The sequence below is a fragment of the Kogia breviceps genome, chromosome X, assembly GCF_026419965.1.
Source record: "Kogia breviceps isolate mKogBre1 chromosome X, mKogBre1 haplotype 1, whole genome shotgun sequence".
NCBI lineage: Eukaryota > Metazoa > Chordata > Mammalia > Artiodactyla > Physeteridae > Kogia > Kogia breviceps.
Window position 1 is genome coordinate 31,518,884 of NC_081330.1, and position 23,204 is coordinate 31,542,087.

General features: G+C 37.0%; 1 protein-coding gene across 3 annotated transcripts in view; it reads left to right on the plus strand.

Moving 5' to 3' along the window:
* The first annotated feature begins 577 nt into the window (after nucleotides 1-577).
* Nucleotides 578-23,204, plus strand: part of LRCH2 (leucine rich repeats and calponin homology domain containing 2) — a 94,679-nt gene continuing 72,052 nt past the window's right edge. The window contains exon 1 of one of the 3 annotated variants that reach the window (XM_067024018.1): nucleotides 578-973. In XM_067024018.1, coding sequence (XP_066880119.1) covers nucleotides 625-973 — 349 coding nt within the window. In that variant the 5' untranslated portion in view covers nucleotides 578-624. The remainder of the gene's footprint in view (nucleotides 974-23,204) is intronic. The other 2 variants (XM_059049662.2, XM_067024017.1) reach the window with 2 other exon arrangements.

Sequence of the window (23,204 nt, forward strand, 5' to 3'; positions counted from 1 at the left end):
TTGGCTGAGACCCACAAGCACTGAAACGAGAGGATTCCTTGAAAACATTTAAAAAGTCTTTTTCTATTTTGGAAGTCTAAATTATGGCAAAATTCATATAGGCTTAAAACTCAATTCTGCACCCATTTTCCTCTCCAAAGTTTCTCTCCGTGTTAACACTGCTAAAGTATTCCTGAGGCATTTGCCGTAAGCATTTCAGTCAGGTCCCTGATAGTCCTTCTAAACTCTGTTTCAAAATATTCTGAAACGAATCCCTTTCCTCTCTATCTAATATATTTGCCTTTGTTTTGCAGACGCAAAAGGTGAAGTAACAGGGAGATTTGGGGGCATATCGCCAAATGACTTACAGTCAAGCTGGTGTCGCTTCTTAAGATTTTGGTACCCAAAGCAGCGGAACCGGGATTTAGCATCCTTCCTCTGATCACACGTTTCTTAAAGCAAGCATTCTGCGCGTTTGAACATCGCCTCTTCATCCCCAACACCTCCTCCCAGCCCGCCCCCTAGTTCCTTCCCACCCTCTACCTCGCCCCCCCCGCCCCCAGCCTGCGCATGCGTCCTAAGAACCCCCTACACTCGCGGCACAAGCTGAGAGTATTGTCGGGGGCTATTCTCTCTCCCAGGAACATGGCGGCGAGTCAGGGAGGTGGTGGTAACAGTGGGGGCGGCGGTTGTGGTGGAGGTGGAAGTAGCGGTGGCGGTGGCGCGGCCGGAGGGGGAGGTGGCGGAGCCGGAGTGGGAGGCGGCGGCGGCGGCGGGACCCTGGTGGTGCCCATCCCGGTACCGACTCTTTTCGGTCAGCCGTTCCCTAACGGGCCGCAGTGGAACCCGGGGAGCCTACAGCCTCAACACACCGTGAGGAGCCTGGACCGGGCCCTGGAGGAGGCGGGCAACTCCGGCATCCTGAGCCTCAGTGGTAGGAAACTCAGAGACTTCCCGGGCAGCGGCTACGACCTGACGGACACCACCCAAGCAGGTGACAGGACGGGGAGGGGGAGGGGAAGCTGGGCTGAAAAGGAGGAGGTGGGGGGAGTGGGTGGCTGCGTGGCTGCGTTGTTGGACTTTGCTGGTCTGGGCGGGTGCGCGGGGGCGGCGAGACTGACAAAGTCAGAGCAGCCAGTTCTGAATGTGAGGGGAAGAGCAGAGAAAGGTGGGGGGCGGGGGGCCGGAATGCTGACTGAAGGTTGTATGGAAGTCGGCTGGGATGTGAGGGGTGAAGGAGCATTATTGTTAAAGCGAGTTTCCCTAGTAAGGGGTGGGGAGGGAGGTATTGACACCTTCCTGAATGCACTGCTAACTCTCGTGGATGTTCCCATCTTTCCCGGAGGAAAAAAGGCAATACATAACATCATAATCTATACATATTCTTTAAAGCCATACGTGCCTGCAAGAATGGTATATCCCTTTTCCAAGTACAGCAGCAGTATTGCCACGGTTTTTCTGTGTTTTTATTTTGTGTGTGTTTTAATCATCCTAGAATATTCTTGCCTTCTTGTCACATATGCCTTTAAAGACTGAGATTTGTCATTTTCCTGGTGTTGAGATAGTGGTGGTTAAATTAGTATTTGCTGCAGTGGCAAATTAAATCATCAGTCACTTATGTGTCTGGTTTACTAGGGGAAAGAGTCCTTGTTTTGAGTTATGTTGGAGTCTTAATTTTTATTGCAGATATAACCAGAAATTTTAAGGGCATTTTTAAGAAAATTAACTCCATTCTTCTTGGAGTTGTGGGTTAATGGTTTATAATTTTGGACAAGAAATTGGCTATTGTAATGTTCTTCATATACTCTCTGGTACTCTTTGTTGTGGATGGCATTTTTTGTTATGAACACACTCTCTTTCCCCTCTGCCTTATAAGCCAATGCCGATTATTTTAGGTGTGTTTTGGTTTGATGAAGGATTTTTAACTTTTCATAATCGTTAAATTTGTTATTTATGTGTCTGTTTTTATTTGCTTTGCTGAAAGAAGTCATGGACAGATTTATTTTAATGGATTTAGTGATTTTGAAGCAATATAGTAAGTTCACTCATAATGAGAAGTAATAAAAGACCTCTTATTTTCAGAATAACACTGTTTCATTGTATTACGTTTCTATATATTAAATCAAGGTGTGTGTTTGGATGAGGGTGGGGAGAGGAGGAAAACCTAAAATTGAAGTCTTCTATCCAATTATTCTCTTAGGAATTATCCTAAGAACTATGAATGTGTAATTGATTTTGTATTTTGGAAAGCATGTTTGAGTATTTACTCCTTCACTCTGAACAGACTTCCTAAACAATATGTTCACATATTCATGATATATTGGCAAGATATTATACTACTTGGTATGTTCTTCAAAGGCATGAAGAAAAATGGTTTCAGACTGCATTATTATAGAGATATGTTGTTTTGCTTGTTACCTATAAAAGATTTCTTTATCTATAGGACAAAGTTGAAGCATTCTCTCTTGGCATTCAGGGCTTTCATTGCCTGGCTCCAATTTATTATTGCAACCTTAACTCTTCAAATGCTCCTACATAGAACCCTCTGTTCCAACTAGGTCAGCTCCCTGTCCCTCAAATATAGTTTATGAATTTTTGGCTCATCTTTGTAGAAGGTCATCCACATGCATGAGATTTCCTTCTTTTCTCCACCTATTTAATTTTGTTCAAGCTCCAGCTTTTCCAAGATGCTGTCTCCAACTCCCTTAGTCCACAGCAGTCTCCTGTTTCTTTGAATTCCTGTGGTACTTATTGTCTTTACCACTTACCTGCTAGTGCTGGCTTTATTTTCTTTTTATGTTCTGCTTTCCCTGAGAAGATGGAGAGCTCCTTAAAGGCAGGGAAAAAGTCATATATTTGTTCAGTTTTCTCATTATATATTGCTTATATTGTACTTAATAATATTTTTCATAAATATGAATATCATCTTATGTGGTTGTAACCACTGGCTTTTAAGGCTTCAGTTTGTTTTCTGAGGCAAGTTTTAACACAAACCAGAACCATAGTTGTTCTTGGTAAAATTCATTCATCATAAACTTTATCAGTGCCTACAGTAACAGAGGACTTTTGGAGATAATTCCACCTCATTTTACTTTTTAAAAAATTGAATATATGTTCCTTGTGGGAACACTTCAAAATTTAAATGAAAAATCTGTGGGTGACTCATTTGCCATTCATTTTTGACCAAATTCAGCCATGAACTAGTTAGGGACAATAATCTTATATGTAAAGAGACTAGTATCCATTATATATAAATGGAACTGAAGACAAACAGAGCACGTTTGAGATTATACATACATACCGTACATACATACACATATACATACAGACATACACATATGTATATACAGTATATTCTCTGCTTGATGAAAACAGTTCTGTTTGTTGATATTGTTATACTTAAAATGACTCTCAATGGGATACTGTTTCAGTACCAAATTGATTAGACAGCAGTGGTTTATTGGGTTGGGAAGAGATTGGAAGAAGGGAAAATAGGTAGAAAGCTATTTGTTAATCTAGGTGTAAGGTGGCTGAGAATCTAGGTTGAAACAAAATTGGATTAGAAGGGGAAATTGGTAAATTTCAAAGGAAGGGAGAGGGCTTTTCACATTATTTTGCTGTTCCTTACATATACATAAGATGAAATAGACCTGTGGTTTACTACCTTGCCTGCATGTTAAAATCACAAGGGAGTGTGTTTTTTTTTTTTTTAACCTATGCCTGGGCCCCACCCTAGACCAATTTAATCAGTCTCAGGGGCAAAGAGAGGGTTTTTTTGTTTGTTGGTTTGTTTTGTCTTTTTGTTTTTTTAAGAATTCCCAGGTGATTCTATTGTGCAGTCAGGGTTGGGAAACTCTAAAATAGCTCATTTTTTAGGCACTCAAGATATATTTATTGTTTGAGTGAATGAGAACATTGATAAAAGTTTGGTGACTAACCTAAAGCTACTTGTCAAGAGGGTCAAAACCAAAGCTAGGAACCAAGTGTTCAAGTTCTAGTTCAGTATTCTTTTTGATAGACTTGAGTGAAGCAGACCCATTTTTTTCATCATATTATGTCTGTAGTGACTAGAAACTAACCAGGAAACTATAATTTCTCCAGTTCCCTACTGTTGGATAAATTTGCGTTAAGAAAATAATGCCCCTAGAATATGTAGCAGCAAAATCTTGTTTTGTCTATTAATAGTCTTCCTGTGAGGGAAAGTGGATAATAGGTTGCTGATGGCAAAGTTTATCTTTGGTATCTTTTTATTTCTCTTTGCATTTCTGGTGTCTGTTCTTCTTCACCTGTCCCCTTCCTCCTGCTGCCCTCCTTATTTCTTTTTCCCTCTTCAGCCTCACTCCTCCTCCTTTGCTGCGATGGAGCTCAATGCTAAATAATTATGGCAGCCTTTCCAGGTGATTAACATTTAGAAGAGAGAGTTTGCCAATTTACTTGAATCTCCATTTGGTGGTTTGTGCTCGTTGGTATCTTTTTATTTCTCTTTGCATTTCTGGTGTCTGTTCTTCTTCACCTGTCCCCTTCCTCCTGCCGCCCTCCTTATTTCTTTTTCCCTCTTCAGCCTCACTCCTCTTCCTTTGCTGCGATGGAGCTCAATGCTAAATAATTATGGCAGCCTTTCCAGGTGATTAACATTTAGAAGAGAGAGTTTGCCAATTTACTTGAATCTCCATTTGGTGGTTTGTGCTCGCGACCTTTTTTGAATTGATATGCCTTGCAGATACTTTTTTTTTTGGCCACGCGGCATGTGGGATCTTACTTCCCTTGGAGTCTTAACCACTGGAAGGCCAGGGAAGTCCCTCCAGATACTTCCTGATTAAAATCCTCACCCATATAAAAACATAAAAAATAGGGATCAGAAAGTTGGTTACCCATTTCAGGAAAGTAGCTAACTCTGGTTGTAATGTCTTATCTTTGCTGGTCTGTGGGTAGATTTGGCAAGACAAAGGGAAATTGCCTAGAACTTTAAAAAGTCTGTCTGGATACTGTGATAATTTGTTGACTTTAAGAGAGCTTGGAAATGATTTTAATGGCTACCCAAACAAATCCTGAAACTTTTCATATTTGACTTTGTCACCAGTGCTTCAAATAAGTCTCAGTCTACTTGCAGCTGCTCCCTCTGTTTCTTCATACTTCTTTATGTCCATAAACAATAGGTCTGTGAAACAGATTTAGGAATTCTTTACATACATCAGATTGTGCTGTGTCCTGGTTAATCACGTGTTTTCCTGTAAACCTGGAGTCAACTCTAGTATTTCCTACATGTGCTGGTTCACCTCTTCAACTGTGGGGCATGGTGCATTGTATCGGCTTGTAAAATGGAGCCAGTTAAACTGTGCAGCATCTGATTTTGTAACATAGGTGAAGGCCATCTTAGTGCATTCAGTGGAATAAGCTTGTGATTTTGCGGCCTGATTCAAATACCTGCCTTGCTGTATGTAATAAATATCTTACTGAAAAATTGAATGTGAAGGACACTTTTGACGGTTGACTCATATTTTAATTGCTTCAGATTGAATTTGAATTGCTGAACCTTGCAGTGATTTATTTTATTCAGTGATGAATTCTTCTATAGCATAAACAGTTGCCCCTTAATTTCTTTCTTTTGCAAGTTCACACTTTAAAATAAAATGTTATCTTAAATTGGAGGGTACATTTATCATTAAAATAATACCATTTATACAGCTCTTTATAAATTCTGAGCATTTTAATATATATTACCCTATTGTATCCTAATAATAACCCTTTGAGCTTTGTAGAGTGCATAGTAATTACTCTTTGTTGTTGAGAGAGGTTAAGTGATTTGCCGGAAGTTAAATGGCTAGTGTATGGCAGAGTGTGGGTCAGAGGCTAGGTTTTCCAACTCTAGCACTATTCCATTGTTACTTCCATTGCAGCACTTTCTCTTCTTATAACAAAGCTACTATTAAAATAAACACTGTGCTAATAAATAGCTTATTTAATCTGAAAGGTGAATGCTTATTTAGTTTCATAGATTATATAGTTTTTGTTTGTGGTGCAGTGTGTTTTGTTTTGTGCACGGTATTTGCATAGCTTGTCTTCATGCCCCTCTGTTGGTTTTAGAATAGATTCATTAAGCAAGCTTTTATTGAACTCTAACTTTGGGAACATGATCCTTGAAGGGTTTACAAGCCAGGTGAATGTGCACAGTAATATATATAACAATTAGAAAAGAGTTATAATATATAATGTTCAAAATTGTATGTTTTAATAAACTGTACAATTAAGTGATATGGAACTGGGGCATAAGGCTTAATTTTATTGGGGGTTAAGTTAGTTTGAGAAAGTTCACTATAGAGTTAGGTATAGCTGAATCTTGAGGTAAATGATCAGCATGGGATCAAGTTATGATTAAGCAGGAGGGACAGTTGCAGACTGTCAGGGGAGAAATTGCACTGATATGGAGTTGAGAATGGCATTGCATGTTAAGGGCAGATGTTAACTGCAGATTCACTTTATATTTTCTCAAACATACTTGGAGGCTGAAAGGAGGGAACTAATAGAGAGTTCAGTGTTAAAATGCAAAAGGGGAGGGAGGATCTTCATGGAGTGGGTGGAGAGTTGTTAGCAATGGAAAGGAGGAGTTACCTGACTTTTGCTAAGGTGAAAGGGAAGGTAGATGTCTGGGGACATTATTGTCTTAAATTTTAATCTTAAGTGAGACAGTGTCATCTGGGAGAACAAAGTTACAAGCATAGGAATAAGTACTCAATAGAGCAAAATGCTTTAAGGAGTCATTATGGAGAGTAAGCCACAGTTTAGAATTAGGACTGTGTTAACCACCTAGATTAGTTGCTTTTGAACAATATGAGCTTATCATGTTTTCTGAAAAAAATTATATATACTGCATGACAGGTAAAAGAACAGAAGTGGTTGATTAGGATTTTTTTTTTTTTTTTTTTTTTGCGGTACGCGGGCCTCTCACTGCTGTGGCCTCTCCAGTTGCAGAGCACAGGCTCCAGACACGCAGGCTCATCGGCCATGGCTCACGGGCCCAGCCGCTCCGCGGCACGTGGGATCCTCCCGGACCGGGGCACGAACCCACGTCCCCTGCATCGGCAGGCGGACTCTCAACCACTGCGCCACCAGGGAAGCCCGATTGGGATATTTTTGAATTGGGGTTATAGTGATACTTGCTTAAGTTTAAAATTTAATATTTTGATTTAGATTATTTGTAACATAAACTCTGAAGCATTTATTTATCATCAAAAGCATAAAGATGTACAAGATCCAGAACCTCATTGACAGCATGAGAGATGATGTTAAGGACACTTCACAAATAAAGGTAGTTGAATACTTAGAGCATATTGATTTCCTGGGAGGTGATATTTAAGTTCCAGTGCATGCAGTGAAACTTTGCAAAAGGGCGTATTACTCTCCTAGCCTATCCCAGCAGGGTTGCTTAAACTGTATGATGCCCACCCCCATCGTACAGAGGCTGTTCATCATCCTGATGTAGAAGGGGAAACCTTTTTCTTTGCTCTACACTTTGTGTGTATTTAGGTAGTTTTTGAAGCATTGTAACACTCTTATAATCAGTTTTCTGAAAAGTTTCAGAAAGTTTTCTCTGCTTCCCTTTTATAGAAAAAAATACCTTATATTCCAGGGGACCATTTAATGTAATAAAAGAAAACTGTACAAGTGAGTTTTATAACAATAATTTAAGTTTGTGTTTAGTCTCACTTTAAACTAGTGTATTCAATCTGCTAAAGGTCTAACTTTTAATCTTTACATTTTTCCTGCTTCAAATAAATTATAAATTGATAGCATTCTACTTACAGAATACCAGTCAATGGACTGTAATGGATAATTAAACAATGAATATTGTCTCATATGTTTTTTGACCCCAAAATTTTTTTAGATTTTTTTTTTCCAAATAAGAAAGTAAGTTCTTCCCTATTTGTGGACATTGTTAATCTGTGTACTCTTATATTGTGACAGAGATTGTTGTCACTTTTAAATTAATTGTTTAAGTTCCTTTCAGTGGAATTTTATGTATAATATTAGGGATTTAAGGTGACAAGAGACAGAAATAAAATAACTGTGCCATACAATTTTATTTGAACTCTATTAAGACTAACCAATTCTAGAGCATTTGTGAATCTGGATTTCATTCAAAAATGACTTCTCTAAATTATTATGTCCCTAAGAGACTCTAGAATGTGCAGCATAGAAATTTTCCCCTCTTAAAAAAGTAATTACAATATATAAATCCTTAATACTTTGAGCTAATTGGTTGGGGATGTCTGTGTCAATGAGAAATCAATTACTTTAAAAGATATTTATACATTAAAAATAGTAAATTGAACATAGCTGTCTCCTTAATTTACCTTGATTAGTATGTAAGAATGGATTTGTCATATCTATTTTATGTAAATGGACAGGGTGATAAAGTTGCTGCCTTTAAGGAACTTATGATTTCCTAGTGGTATAAAATAAGTACTCATGTATCTATTATATAGGCTAGATCAAGGTTTCAAGGAGTGGGGGAACTTGCCCCCAGGAGATATTTGGTAATGTCCGGGGACATTTTTGACTGCCACAACTTGGGGATGCTACTGATATCTAGTGGGTAGAAACCAGGGATCCTGCTAAGCATCCTACAGTGAACAAGACTGCCCACACAACAAAGAGTTACCTGGTCCAAAATGTCAGTGGTGATTGAAGTTGAGCAGTGCTGGGCCAGAGTATGATAAATGTCTTAAGTGAAAACAGAGTGATGTGCAAGTTTGAAGAGGGAGCGGTGACATGATTGTGTTGGTAGAACATCAGAGGGGGCTTTATAATGGAGATGGAGGATGGGCTCTGAAGGGGGAAGGATCAGATTTTATACTTAATCATAAAAAGAGGATACTATATGAATATTGACGTCCTAGAGTCTCTTCAAACTCAACATGTCAAAAAAAGATCAACTTTCGTTATTGACCCTAGGCCCCCTGATCTCCCAGACCAGAAACTTGGGAATTATTCTTGACTCTTCACTGTCCCTCACCCTCTATATCTGGTTAGTACCTAAGGCCTCTTGATCATAACTCTTTGAATAGCTTTCAGATCTGTTTCCTTCCTGTCTGTTCTCACTGCCATTGTTGTTGTTCAGTTCCTCCTCTCCTCACCTTTAGCTGGACCTATCAACAGTTTTCCCAAATGATCTCTCTGCCTCATGTTCAGTTAGCTTCAAGTCCAATTAGTCCTTCACACTATAGCTGGAGCACTCTAATATGCAAATCTGGTTGTCACTTGTTGCTACTAAAACACCTTCGATCCAGTAAGCCAGCTCCTTAAATAATACATTGCTTATTCCTTGTTTTGAACTTAAAAAAAATGTGAAAAAGCTAATACATAACTGCTTTATATAACTGGTAATTTTTATATTATATTACTTAATATTAAGTTGCTCAGATTCATCCAAATTGTATGAAGCTGTAGTTCATTCTTTTTTTAAAAAACAATTATGTATTTATTTATTTATTTTATTTATAGCTGCGTTGGGTCTTCGTTGGTGCATGCAGGCTTTTCTCTGGTTGTGGCAAGTGGGGGCTACTCTTCGTTGTGGTGTGTGGGCTTCTCACTGTGGTGGCTTCTCTTGTTGTGGAGCACGGTCTCTGGGCACACAGGCTTCAGTAGTTGTGGCTCACGGGCTCTAGAGCACAGGCTCAGTAGTTGTGGCGCATGGGCTTAAGTTGCTCCGCGGCATGTGGGATCTTCCCAGACCAGGGCTTGAACCTGTGTCCCCTGCATTGGCAGGCGGATTCTTAACCACTGCGCCACCAGGGAAGTCCCTGTAGTTCATTCTTTTTGGTGGCTCCATTATCTTTCATTGTGTGACTATAGCATAGTTTATTTATCCCCTGTCTCACTGGTGGCCATTTGGGTTGTTAACATATTTTTGCTCTTGTGAACAGTGCTGCTATAAGCGTTATACATGTCTCCTGTTGTGCATGTGCAAGAATTTCTCTTGTATTTATTCTTGGGAGTGGAATAGCTGGATTGTATGGTATGTTAATGTTCAAATTAAGTAGATAATGCCAACTGGTTTACAGTTTACCTTTCCATCAACCTCTGTAAGAGATCCTATGAATTCATATCTCCTCCAACACATAGTATTGTCAGATTTAAACATTTTGGCCATACGAATTTATTATTTTTAATTTTTTTGGCTGCACTGAGGCATGCGGGATCTTAGTTGCCTGACCAGGAATCGAACTCGCACCCCCTGCAGTGGAAGCATGGAATCCTAACCACTGGACCACTAGGGAATTCCCCCAAATGAGTTTAAAAATGGTAGTTCGATGAAGTCTTTTTTTGGGGGGGAGTATGAAACTATTTTTTTTAATCGAAGTGTAGTTGATTTACAATACTGTATTAGTTTCAGGTGTACAGCAAAGTGACTCATTTATATATATGTGTATGTGTGTGTGTGTATATATATATATATATATATATTTCAGATTCTTTTCCATTATAGGTTATTACAAGATATTGAATATAGTTCCCAGTGCTATACAGTAAGTCCTTGTTGTTTATCTATTTTATATATAGTATCTGTTAATCCCAAAGTCCTAATTTATCCCTCACCCCCTCCTTTCTCCTTTGGTAACCGTAAGTTTGTCTTCTGTATCTGTGAGTCTGTTTCTGTTTTGTAAATAAGGTCATTTGTGTCATTTTTTAAAGATTCCACATATAAGTGATATCATATAACATTTGTCTTTCTCTGTCTAATTTACTTCATTTAGTATGATAATCTAGGTCCACCCATGTGGCTGCAAATAGCATTATTTCATTCTTTTTTATGGCTGAGTAATATTCCATTGTATATATATCTTTATCCATTCATCTGTTGATGGACACTTAGGTTGCTTCCTTGTCCTGGCTACTGTAAATAGAGCTGCAGTGAACATTGTGGTACATGACTCTTTTTGAATTATGGTTTTCTTAGGGTATATGCCCAGTAGTGGGATTGCTGGGTCGTATGGTAGTTCTGATTTTAGTTTCTTAAGGAACCTCCATACTGTTCTCCATAGTGGCTGTATCACTTTACTTTCCCACCAGCAGTGCAAGAGGGTTCTATTTTCTCCATACCCTCTCCAGCACTTATTGCTTGTAGACTTTTTGATGATAGCCATTCTGACTGGTTTGAGGTGATACCTTTCTTGGTTTATATTTCCCTGATCACCAGTTTCGTTAACATATCTTCAAATGTCTTACCTACTTGGCCATATGTGTTTCCTGTACTGTGAAATAATTTATTTTGCCCCAAATACTAATACTATACTAATCATTTGTTAGTTTTGTATATTGTATTTTCTCCTAGTTTATAACTTGTCTTTTTTGCTTTTTAAGGAGTCATTTGCTGAACAAATGTTCTACATTTTAATACAGTCAAATTTATCAGTCTTTTATAGTCACTATTTTTTGTGTCTTGTTTAAGAATGTGTAAAATATATTCATGTATGGTTTTTTACTAAAGGTTTTAAAGGTTTGTTTTGGGTGTTTAAGTTCCTCATCAACGTGGAATTGATTTTTATGTATGGTGTGAGGTAGAGGTCCAATTTTGTGTTTTAGTACATGGATCATCTTTTTCCAGATATATCCCTGCCTACTTCTTTTCTTTTTAACATTTTACTGAGATATAATTCACATGCCAAAAATTCACTCATTTAAACTATATACTTTATTGGTTGTTACTTGTACACTCATCACTGCAGTCTAATTTTGGGATATTTTTATCACTTCAAAAAGAAACCCCATAGCCATTAGCATATCCCCCCACCCTGCCACCAATCTAGACCTAGGCAACGTCTAACTTACTTTTTGTGTTTATAGATTTGTTGATTCTGAACATTTTATATAAATAGATTCGTACAATATGTGGCCGTTTGTGATAGTCTTCTTTCATTTATCATGTTTTAAAGTTCATTTATGTTGTAGCATATATCAGTACTTCATTCCTTTTTATATCTGAATAATATTCTATTGTATATTTTGTTTGCCCATTCATCAGTTGATGGACAGTTGGGTTGTTTCCATTCTTTGGCTATTATAAATAATATTGCTATGAACATTATGTAAAAGTTGTGTAGATGTATGTTTTCATTTCTCTTATATATGTAGGAGTAAAATTGCTGGATCATATGTTAATTCTATGTTTAACATTTTGAGGAAATGCTAAATTGTTTTCCAAAGTGGCTGCACCATATTACATTTCCAGTAGCAGTGTATGAGGATTCCAGTTTCTTCATATCTTCAACAACACTTGTTGCTCTCTGTATTTTTGTTTATAGTCATCCTAGTAAGTGTGAAGTATAATCTCATTATGGTTTTGATTTGCATTTTTGCAAATGACTAATGATGTTGACGTCCTTCCATGTGTTTATTGTCCATTTGTGTATCTTCCTAAGGAAATGTCTGTTTAGATTCTGTCCATTTTCTAATTGGGTTGTCTTTTCATTATTACTGAGTTATAAGAGTTTTTTTTTTCTTTTTCTTCTGTACATAAAACCCTTACCCAAGTATATAGCTTGCAAATGTTTCTTTTCTAGTCTGTGGGTCATCTGCTTTGAAACACAAAATTTGAAAATTTTGATGAAGCCAATTTTATCTGTTTTTTTCTTATGTTGCTTGTGCTTTCTGTGTCATATCTAAGGAGCTATTGCCTAACATGGCGTTGAAGATTTACTCTTTTGTTTTCTTTTGGTTTTATAGTTTTAGCACTTACATTAGACATATTATCCATCTTGAGTTCTTTTGTTTGTTTTTCAATTAAAACTTTTTTTTACCAGTAAATACTGTATTTTACCCCTCAGGTGTGTCGGTACTTTTTTTAAAATTAATTGTTTAATTGAAGTATAGTTGATTTACAAGGTTGTGTTAGTTTCTGCTGTACAGCAAACTGAATCAGCCATGCATATACATATATCCACTCTCTTCTAGACTCCATTCCCATATAGGTCATTACAGAGCACCTAATAGAGTTCCCTGTGTTATACAGTAGGTTCTTATTAGTTATCTTTTATATATAGTAGTGTGTATATGTCAATTCCAATCCCCCACTTTATCTCCCCCCTTTCCCCTTGGTAACCATAAGTTGGTTTTCTACATCTGTGACTCTTTCTGTTTTGTAAATAGTTTCATTTGTGTCATTGTTTTAGATTCCACATATAAGCGATATCATATATTTGTCTTTCTCCGTCTGACTTAGTTCACTCAGTATAACAATCTCTAGGTCCCTCCATGTTGCTACAGATGGCATTATTTTGTTCTTTTTTATGGCTGAATAATATTCCATGGTATATATATACCACATCTTCTTTATCCATTCCTCCATTGATGGACATTTAGGTTGCTTCCATGTCCTGGCTATTGCAAGTAGTACTGCAATGAACATTGGGATGCATGTATCCTTTCGAATTACGTTTTTCTCTGGATATATGCACAGGAGTGGGATTGCTGGATTGTATGGTAGTTCTATTTTTAGTGTTTTAATGAACCTCCATACTGTTATCCATAGTGGCTTTGCCAATTTACATTTCCACCAACAGTGAAAGAGGGTTCCCTTTTCTCCACACCCTCTCCAGCATTTGTTGTTTATAGATTTTTTGATGATGGCCATTCTGACTGGTGTGAGGTGATACCTCATTATAGTTTTGATTTGCATTTCTCTAATAATTAGTGACGTTGAACATCTTTTCATGTGCCTCTTGGCTATCTGTCCATCTTGAGTTCCTTGTGTGTGGTGTGAGATCAGGGTCCAACTTTGTGCTTTTGCATATGTATATCTAGTTGTCCCAGCACCATTTCCGGAAAATACCTTTCTTTCTTCATCCAGTTTTCTTGTTACCCTTGTCGAAAATCAACTGACCATAAATGTGAATGTTTATTTCTGGACTCTCAATTCTATTCCATTGATCTGTATATCTGTTCTTATCCTGGTACCATTCTATCTTGATTTCTGTAGCTCTGTATTAAGTTTTGTAATCAGGAGGTGTGAGTCTTCTTCCAACATTGTTCTTTTTCAAGATTGCTTTGGCTATTGTGGGACCAATATGAATATTAGGATCAGCTTGTCAATTTCTTCAGAAAATGCAGTTTGGGATTTTGATAGGGGTCGTGTTGAATCTGTAGGTCAATTGGGGGAAATTTTACCATCTTAACAATATTAAGTTTTCCAGTCCATGAATATGGGATGTCTTTTGATTTATTTGTATCTTTAGTTTCTTTCAATAATATTTTGTAGTTTTCCTCAGTCTTTATTTTCTGACATACTATCATATATAGAAAAAAACAGAATTTTTTCTTAATTTCATTTTTGGGATATTCATTGCTAGTTTATTGAAATACATTTTTTTTTTTTTTTTTTGTGGCTGCACCACGTGGCTTGTGGGATCTTAGTTCCCTGACCAGGGATTGAACCTGGGCCCTAGGTAGTGAAAGCATGGAGTCCTAACCACTGGACCCAAATATAATTGACTTTTTTTTTTAGTAGACTTTATTTATTATTATTATTTTTAGTATTTATTTATTTATTTATCTATTTATTTAGTTGGCTGTGTCAGGTGTTCGTTGTGGCATGTGGGATCTTCATTGTGGCACGTGGGATCTTTCACTGCAGTGCTCGTTGCAGTGCACGGGCTCTTTGTTTTGGCACATGGGCTTCTCTCTAGTTGTGGCGTGTGGGTTTCCTCTTCTCTAGTTGTGTCGTGGGCTCCAGAATGCATGGGCTCTGTACTTTGCGGCACGTGGCCTCTCTAGTTGAGGCACGCAAGGTCAGTAGTTGTGGCACGCAGGCTTAGTTGCCCCACAACGTGTGGGATCTTAGTTCCCCGACCAGGGATTGAACTTGCGTCCCCTGCATTGGAAGGCAGATTCTTTACCACTGGACCACCAGGGAAGTCCATATAATTGACCTTTACATAGTGGTCTTTTATCTTGCAACCTTGCTGAACTTGTTTCTTCATTCTAATAGTTTTTTAATGGATTCATTAGGATTTTCTGTATATACGATCATGTCATCTGCAAATAGAGATAGTTATACTTCTTCCTTTCGAATCTGGATGCCTTTTATTTCAGTTTCTTACCTAATCATCCTGGCTAGAACTTCTAGTACAGTGTTGAGTGGATATGGTAAGAGTGGACATTCTTGTCTTATTCCTGAATTTAGGAGGAATGCATTGTCTTTCACCATTAAATATGATATTAGCTCTGGTTTTTTTCATAGATGCCCTTTTTCAGGTTGAAGAAATTCCTTTTTGTATCTAGTTTTTTTGTCTTCTATTGCGTTAATATGGTATATTATATTGATAGGCTTTTAGATGTTATATCCTTCTTGCATTCCTGGCCTACCTGCTTTTCAGTTTAGTCTCATAGTGTCCCCAAACTCTATATTCCAGCCTGCCAAATTCCATGCTGTTCCTTGAAAGTATCATGCTATTCCATGTTTTCATGTTATTTTTGCCCTTACTGTTGATGTCCTTCTTCTCCCTCTTTTCTGCCTTGTGAACTCCTGTTGATCTTTTGTATCCAAGATCAGGCCTTTCTTTATTACCTTTTCCCTTTCCCCCATCCTCTACATAGAGGGATTACTCTATCCCTCTAATGTAGCTGCTGTGATCCTTTATTGTAATTAATATATTTCCCCTATTGTAACATTCATCATCAATTTAATAACTTTTCCAGAAAAAAAGAAACACTACCACAATAAGCACATACATGGATTTTAGAAATGTTAACATTAGATGAAAATGTGCATTGTAAAATCAAAGAAATATGGTATTTGTTTACATTTCTCTTTTTATTGATTTTGGAAGTGTTTGAGTATAGTTGCTTTGTTGCCACTCCAACATTTAGTGTAGTGTGTGGTACACAGTAGATGTTTAGCACATTTGTTCAATTTAGCCTGCTTCTTACCCTGGGTGCCTTTTCATGTCCCTCCACAGTTTGTCTCTTTCCTTTTCCTCTATGTTTTCCAAATACTTCTCATGTATGTATCTGTTCTTCAGTCAGATTGGACTTCCTACTGTGTCTCTGATTTTTGTTTTTATTGTTTTGTTATATTATTTTTAAAAAGAAAAGCTATCAGGAAGCAAAAAGAAATAACAGCTGTTAATTGCTTCATAAGCAGAGGTATCATTATTAAACTTCAACAGTTGCAAATTAGCTATAGTTTTTATATATTGTTGTATCACTGAATATGTTTTTATTTTAGAATAGTTGACTGCTTTTAAATATTTAGGTTAACTAATAAAATTGATTTGTAAGTAATGTTTATGACATTAAATAACATGTTTGGCATTAAAATTATTATAAAATGTTTTGAGGATTAATCTGTTGTTTTAACCAATCCTATCTTGAAAATCATATTTTGTAGATGAAGTCCAGGAAAAATTGTGAGATGAATGCCTATTTTGTGCTTGGGTTTAGCAGTTTTTCCAGTAGTATAGCTCTAAATTGTTTAAAATTATTTTCATGTGTCTTGGTCTAGTTTTCTCTTCTTTACATTGGTCTGCTGTCCTCCATTTGCCATAAGCTCTCAGAAATAATTGCTGTATATATGTTCACTGCTTCTCTTGTAAAAAACCTCATCAACTCATGACTGAATGTTTTCTCAACAGTAATTTATGTAATGTTGTTGCCTTAAAAGTCTTTAGTCTGTTGTATACTTTTCTTCCAAATTGTTCTTTCTGAGAGTTCTGTTTATGCCACCGTCCCACTGAAGAAAAATGTTTTATAACATGATTTTTAATGACTGCCTAATAGTCTATTGTATGTATGCACCATATTTTATTTAGTCATTCCTCTATTGTTAGTTGTTTAAGTTATATTTAATATCAGTACATAGCCAGGTGCAGCTGTGCTCTTAGCTTTACATTGCTTCACTCAAGAGGAGTTTAAACTCTTTGAGGGCAGATAACACTTTCTATACAAAAATACCCTATAGTGTTTGTTTGACTGTGGTGTCTCTCTGCAACAGTTGATAGTAAATGCTTGTCAAATTTCTAAACTTAAAATTATGGGAAGGAGCATGATAATTTTATGTACTAACTTCTTATTCTATTTGTGTGACTATAAACTAGAGGAATGGCTTTGCCATGGTATCTTGGTGATCTTGCACATCTCCACATAGTCCACATATGCAAGGCTGAACCACAATCTGACTCAAATCTTGGGGAAAGACTCTCTGATCCTCCCTGGTACATGGCAAGATAGATGACATAAGGTCATTTTGTGTCCACCTCCCTATCTTGTGGGAGACTGCCTCAAGGCAGTTTATTATCTCCTTCCCTCATTCTGGTGAGACATGGGACATTCTTTCAGATACAGTTGTGAGTATAAAATTGCAAAGCTGCAGTCTAGAGTTGGCTCCTCCATGACAGAGCAACCCTCTGTGCATGTTGTCTGTTATTTGGTCCTTCCCTCCAGTTTGGTTTTGTCCTGTAGGACGAGGGACATGGGGAACTGACACCATACAGATCATGCTTTCTCTGTCTGTGTTAGTAATAAACTGTCTGAATCCATTTGGTCTTATTGGTAGCTGCCAATGTGCTGCTGTGTAGGAGCCACTTGAACATTTAAGATATACTAATGGGGTTTTCTTTGGCCTGGTTTGTGGAATTTGTCATTTCTTTGTAATTCGTTCACTGTAACTTGCTTTTTAATTTCAGCATCCAATATTTAGTGCCTTGTTAAATAGCTCAAGTAAGGATGATCCTTGCTCTGTAAATACAGCATTTTTTTAAGGGGCACAGTACACCGGCTGTAAAATTTGTCTTAATCTGGATACATCAAAGGTGAATCAGTTAGTTTTGTTTAGCATAGTAGCTTGCACTTGGGTTTTTTTTTTTTTTTTCTCTTTCTGACCTGCTTTATTTATTTATTTATTTTTAACATCTTTATTTGAGTATAACTGTTTTACAATAGTGTGTTAATTTCTCCTTTACAACAAAGTGAATCAGTTATACATATACATATGTTCCCATATCTCTTCCCTCTTGCGTCACCCTCCCTCCCACCCTTCCTATCCCACCCCTCTAGGTGGTCACAAAGCACAGAGGTGAACTCCCTGTGCTATGCGGCAGCTTCCCACTAGCTATCTAATTTACATTTGGTAGTGTGTATATGTCCCTGCCACTCTCTCACATCGTCACAGCTTACCCTTCCCCCTCCCCATATCCTCAAGTCCATGCTCTAGTAGGTCTGTTTTATTCCCGTCCTACCACTAATCTCTTCATGACATTTTTTTTCTTAGATTCCATATATATGTGTTAGCATACGGTATTTGTTTTTCTCCTTCTGACTTACTTCACTCTGTATGACAGACTCCAGGTCTATCCACCTCATTACAAATAACTCAGTTTCATTTCTTTTTATGGCTGAGTAATCTTCCATTGTATATATGTGCCACATCTTCTTTATCCATTCATCTGTTGATGGACACTTAGGTTGCTTCCATGTCCTGGCTATCGTAAATAGAGCTGCAATGAACATTGTGGTACATGACTCTTTTTGAATTATGGTTTTTTCAGGGTATATGCCTAGTAGTGGGATTGCGGGGTCATATGGTAGTTCTATTTGTAGTTTTTTAAGGAACCTCCATACTGTTCTCCCTAGTGGTTGTACCAATTTACATTACCAGCAACAGTGCAAGAGGGTTCCCTTTTCTCCACACCCTCTCCAGCATTTATTGTTTGTAGTCTTTTTTTTTTTTTTTTGGCGGTACGCGGGCCTCTCACTGCTGTGGCCTCTCCCGTTGCGGAGCACAGGTTCCGTATGCGCAGGCCCAGCGGCCACAGCTCATGGGCCTAGCCGCTCCGCAGCATGTGGGATCTTCCCGGACCGGGGCATGAACCCATATCCCCTGCATCAGCAGGCGGACTCCCAACCACTGCGCCACCAGGGAAGCCCTTGGGGTTTTTGTTTTGTTTTGTTTTTGTTTTTTGTTTTTTTTTTTACCCTCCTCCAGGACTGCTTTTGTTTTGGAATCCAAAGCCTACAAGAGTTATCTTGGGAAGTTAGTTTGACATAGACTGTTCTTATGTTACATTAGACTTTCATTTCTCATGCAGTAGAAATGTACTAAGGTATCATAATTAATGCAAATAAAAAGTATACTGTATGCTTGTCCCTCAGTATCCATGGGGGATTGATTCTAGGATCCCAGCGAATACCAAAATCCACAGATGCTCAAGTCCCTTATGTAAAATGGCCTAGTACAATTGGCCCTCCATATCTGTGGATTCCCCATCTATAGATAAGGAGGGCCTACTGTACAAACAGATCCATTTGATTTTCAGTGACTAGTTGACATTGACCTAGGCAGAAAGTAAATCAACGTTAGATTAATCATGCATCAGTTCAGATATCTTAGAGATGGTCAAGGTGACATGTTTTGTTATTGCTTACTTCATTATCAGACTAATTATAACAATTCAAATTGTATGGTTTTGGAGGTTTGCTTTATGAAAATAATTTACATGAAAGCATGATTTTTGACATTAAAACGTGCATACTTTCATAGTAATTTGCATTTTTAAAATTATGACATATAATATTGGAATAGCAATAAAACATGATAGCACAGTGATAGATGTTTGGTAGCAGACCAAGTTGTGCCCCATAAAAACAAAATAATTGTATATAATACCAACTTATAATTAGCCTATAGCTGTCTGGATACATCATTTTTATGAATGAAATATATATGGTTAGAATTCAGTTTACATACTGAAATATAATACTTTTAAAGTACTATAATATTAATAGTGTTTTCTTATAACAGAAGCATGCTTGCTTATTGTAGAAAATTTAGAATATTAAATGCATAAAGAAGAAAATACAAAACACTCCTTATTCTACCAACCTTGAGTAAACATTAACATTTTGGTGTATTTCCTTCATACCCCCACACTCATCACCTTGTACATACCTGTAGGTCTTTGTATGTGTATATACTGAGTGTATAAAATGTACATTTTAAAAGGAAACAGTTGGCTCATACTGTGTATATAGTTTAATATTTTGAGTGTTCTAGTTTTACCCTCTGAGCATTCTTATTTCCATATTAAGGAATCAAGTCTATAACATCATTTTTAAAGGTTGCTGGATATTTCACTTGGAGGGTATACTGTATTTTATTTAGCCTTTACCTATTGTTGGACATTGAAGTTGTTTCTAATTTTCTACTCTATTAAATAACTGAAATGTACATCGTTTTTTATGCATCTTTATTTGGTTTTAAAAATTGCTAGAGATTGAATTCTTGGATCAATTGGTATGAACATTTTTAAGGCTCTTGATTCATATTGCCAAATTTCCTTCTAGACTGGTTACCTCATTTTGAATTTCCATCAGCGGTGTATGGGGAAGTGCCCAATTAAAACTAGCCTTGCCAACATTTAGTAATATCTTTGAAAACTTTTAAATTTGATGGGTGAATTATAGTGTCTTATTCTTTACAGTTCTTTTGATTAACAGTGAGGTTGAATATATTTTCATATACATCTTGGTCATTGATAATTTTCATTTTTGAATCTGTTTATATCCTTGGGCTAGGCTTTATCTATGAGTTGTTGTTATCATTTTGCTTTTTGATAGACTGCAGTTTTCCTTTTTATGTAGCTAAATCTAGAAATCTTTTCATTTGTGAATTATTTCTTTATTTGATGCTTTGAAAGTCCATCCCTCATTCTAGAATTGAGTGACTATTCACTAGAATGTTTTGCTAGTTTTTTATGATTCATTTTTCATGTTTATCTTTTTCTTCCATCTGGAATTTATTTTAGTAAAAGTTATGTGATGAGGCTCTAACATTTGTCTTTTGAAAATAAAAGTTTTTCAAGAACCACTTAATAAATAATACTACATGAATTCAAACTGCCAAATTTATAGTCTAATAAATTTTATAGGGGTGGAAATATAGTGTCATTCTCAAACATCACTTTGATGTTTGAATGTCATTATACTGCATTATTTCTTGGTGAAATTGAAACACTTTGTAGAATTTCCTACAGACAACTGTGGATAAAGTTGCCCCTCCCCTCTTAAAAAAAAATAAAGTCTTGTCCTTCCACGTGGCTTAATAGTTGTATGACTCACAGTCCTTTTCTCACTGAGCATGCATATAATCTACCCTCTGGTTAGCAGCTGTGGTTTCTCCTTGCAGCATCTGTTTTTGTTTGCCCCCTTGCTTCTCAAAGTGCCTGTGCTCAAAAGGAGCCTTCCATTATTGGGTGCTGCAGGTCACTAAGGTCTGCTTGTTATTGTTTTTCATAACAGTTGGCTTTAAAGCATTTTTTTCTTCACTTTTTCTAATATCTACTTCATACTTTTTTTCCTCTCCACTGTACTTATGGTTAATATTTTAACATCATGGAGTAGCTTAGAAATTCTTGAGCTGTACATCTTACTCGTTCAACAAGGCTTTAATATTATAGACTGATTTTTCATTATCTTGTCCTGAATGACAGCACAATACCCTTCTAGGGAATACTGAATCAAGAAATCACCTGTCTTTGCTGAGGGCATCTGTTGAAAGCAGATGCCAGAGCCATGGGGTTGTCATTTCCCATCAGGTTCCAACATCAGAGTTTAATACTTCAAAGACACTCTCCATTCTTGCATTGACAGACAGCTGTGGTGCCTCCTGTTTTCTTGTTGCTTTTGTTACTAGTCCTAACACTTCTTTTAGATGGAAAAGTAGATAAGGAAGCATTAGTATTTGAGAGCATATTAATCAGATTTTACGTGCTGTGACTGCTCACATTTGAGTAATATCAATTACTGAAGAGCACAGAAAATTTTTTTCATTTTCATGTTAGGAAATAAGTATTTTAGTTAGTTGATTTTATGTACTCTCCTAAAGAAATAATTCTAGCATATATTTTCCATGTAATAAGAACTGAATATAATAGTCAATTTCCATCATTTTATTTTATATCTTTATGAACATTATATATCATTAGGTACAAATTGATAATATTCCTGTCATTTCTTTTGCTTACTTCCTCTAAGGATTTTAGGTTGCTACAGAATATTTACTCATTTTCAGTAGCTCTGAGATAATGAGTAGTAATTAAGTGATTTTGGCAATCTTTTATAGGTAATCATCAGTAGAATTAGAATATAGTTCAGATACAGTCTAGTGCTCATCTACTAAATAACAGTTATACCTCATTTTTCAGTCTGTAGGACTTCTGTAAACTGTGAGATACACCCCAAGCATTATGAAGTATTGGTCCCATCACAACAGCTTTGTAAAAATTCACACTTTTAGTTGAACTAAGTGGGGGTGATTTTTTTTTTGCATAGTTCCTTTCACTGAAGTGTTATTATCTGAGCCGATAATATTTGGTGCTAGGGTGGAACAATAATTGGGATTGCTTAGAGTTGGTGTCTGACTGGCTTTTAACCTACCCTAACACATAGTACCTAATTCATGGTGCTTAATGGAATTTTGTATGAGCAGCACAGCCTATGAGTCAAGTCAGGATGCTGCCTGAGAAATAAGAATGAGACTTGGAAGGTGAGAATCAGGATTTGCCTGCCTCTGTCCCAGACTCTAAGGGCAGAACCACAGAGAATTTGATGCTTATGATATTTAATTATTTTACCTTGTGTATTTTCTGTGGTGAGGCTGCAACTTCTGATCCTTGGTCAATAAGGAATGTACACCTTGGGAGGTAATTTTCCATGGGTCTCATGTTTCTACATATCTTGCGAGTGAGGCACTAACTGCCCTTTGTTCAGGACTACTTTTTGGAAGAAAGGACAATCATGCTTATTATCCAGTAAAATAATGTCTCCCTTTGAACAAAGTGCAGGCATGTGTACTGTCTATTATAAAAGATTTGGGTTCCCTCAGCTTAGACTTCCTCTCCTTTAATGTGATGTATTGTATGTGCAGGTATCCATCTATACCCATATATGTTGCCCCTGTGAGATTTGGGGGGCAAGAGGAACTGATACAGACTTGCTGCTCATGCCACTTGCCGTGCTGTGAGTAATAAAGTCCTCTGACACATAGGAGTCTCATGCCTTCTGCAGCCTCCATTCAACTGTGGTAGGCTAGCTTGTTGGCTGACAAGTAGGCTAAAGTCTAGGATCCTTTAGAGTTCTTGACAGGTACTCAGCCTATAAAATGTTACAAATCTTTTGAAGAAACTCCTTTACTTTTTAATTTTCTTTAATCTTTGTTTATTGAGTTGGTTAAAATA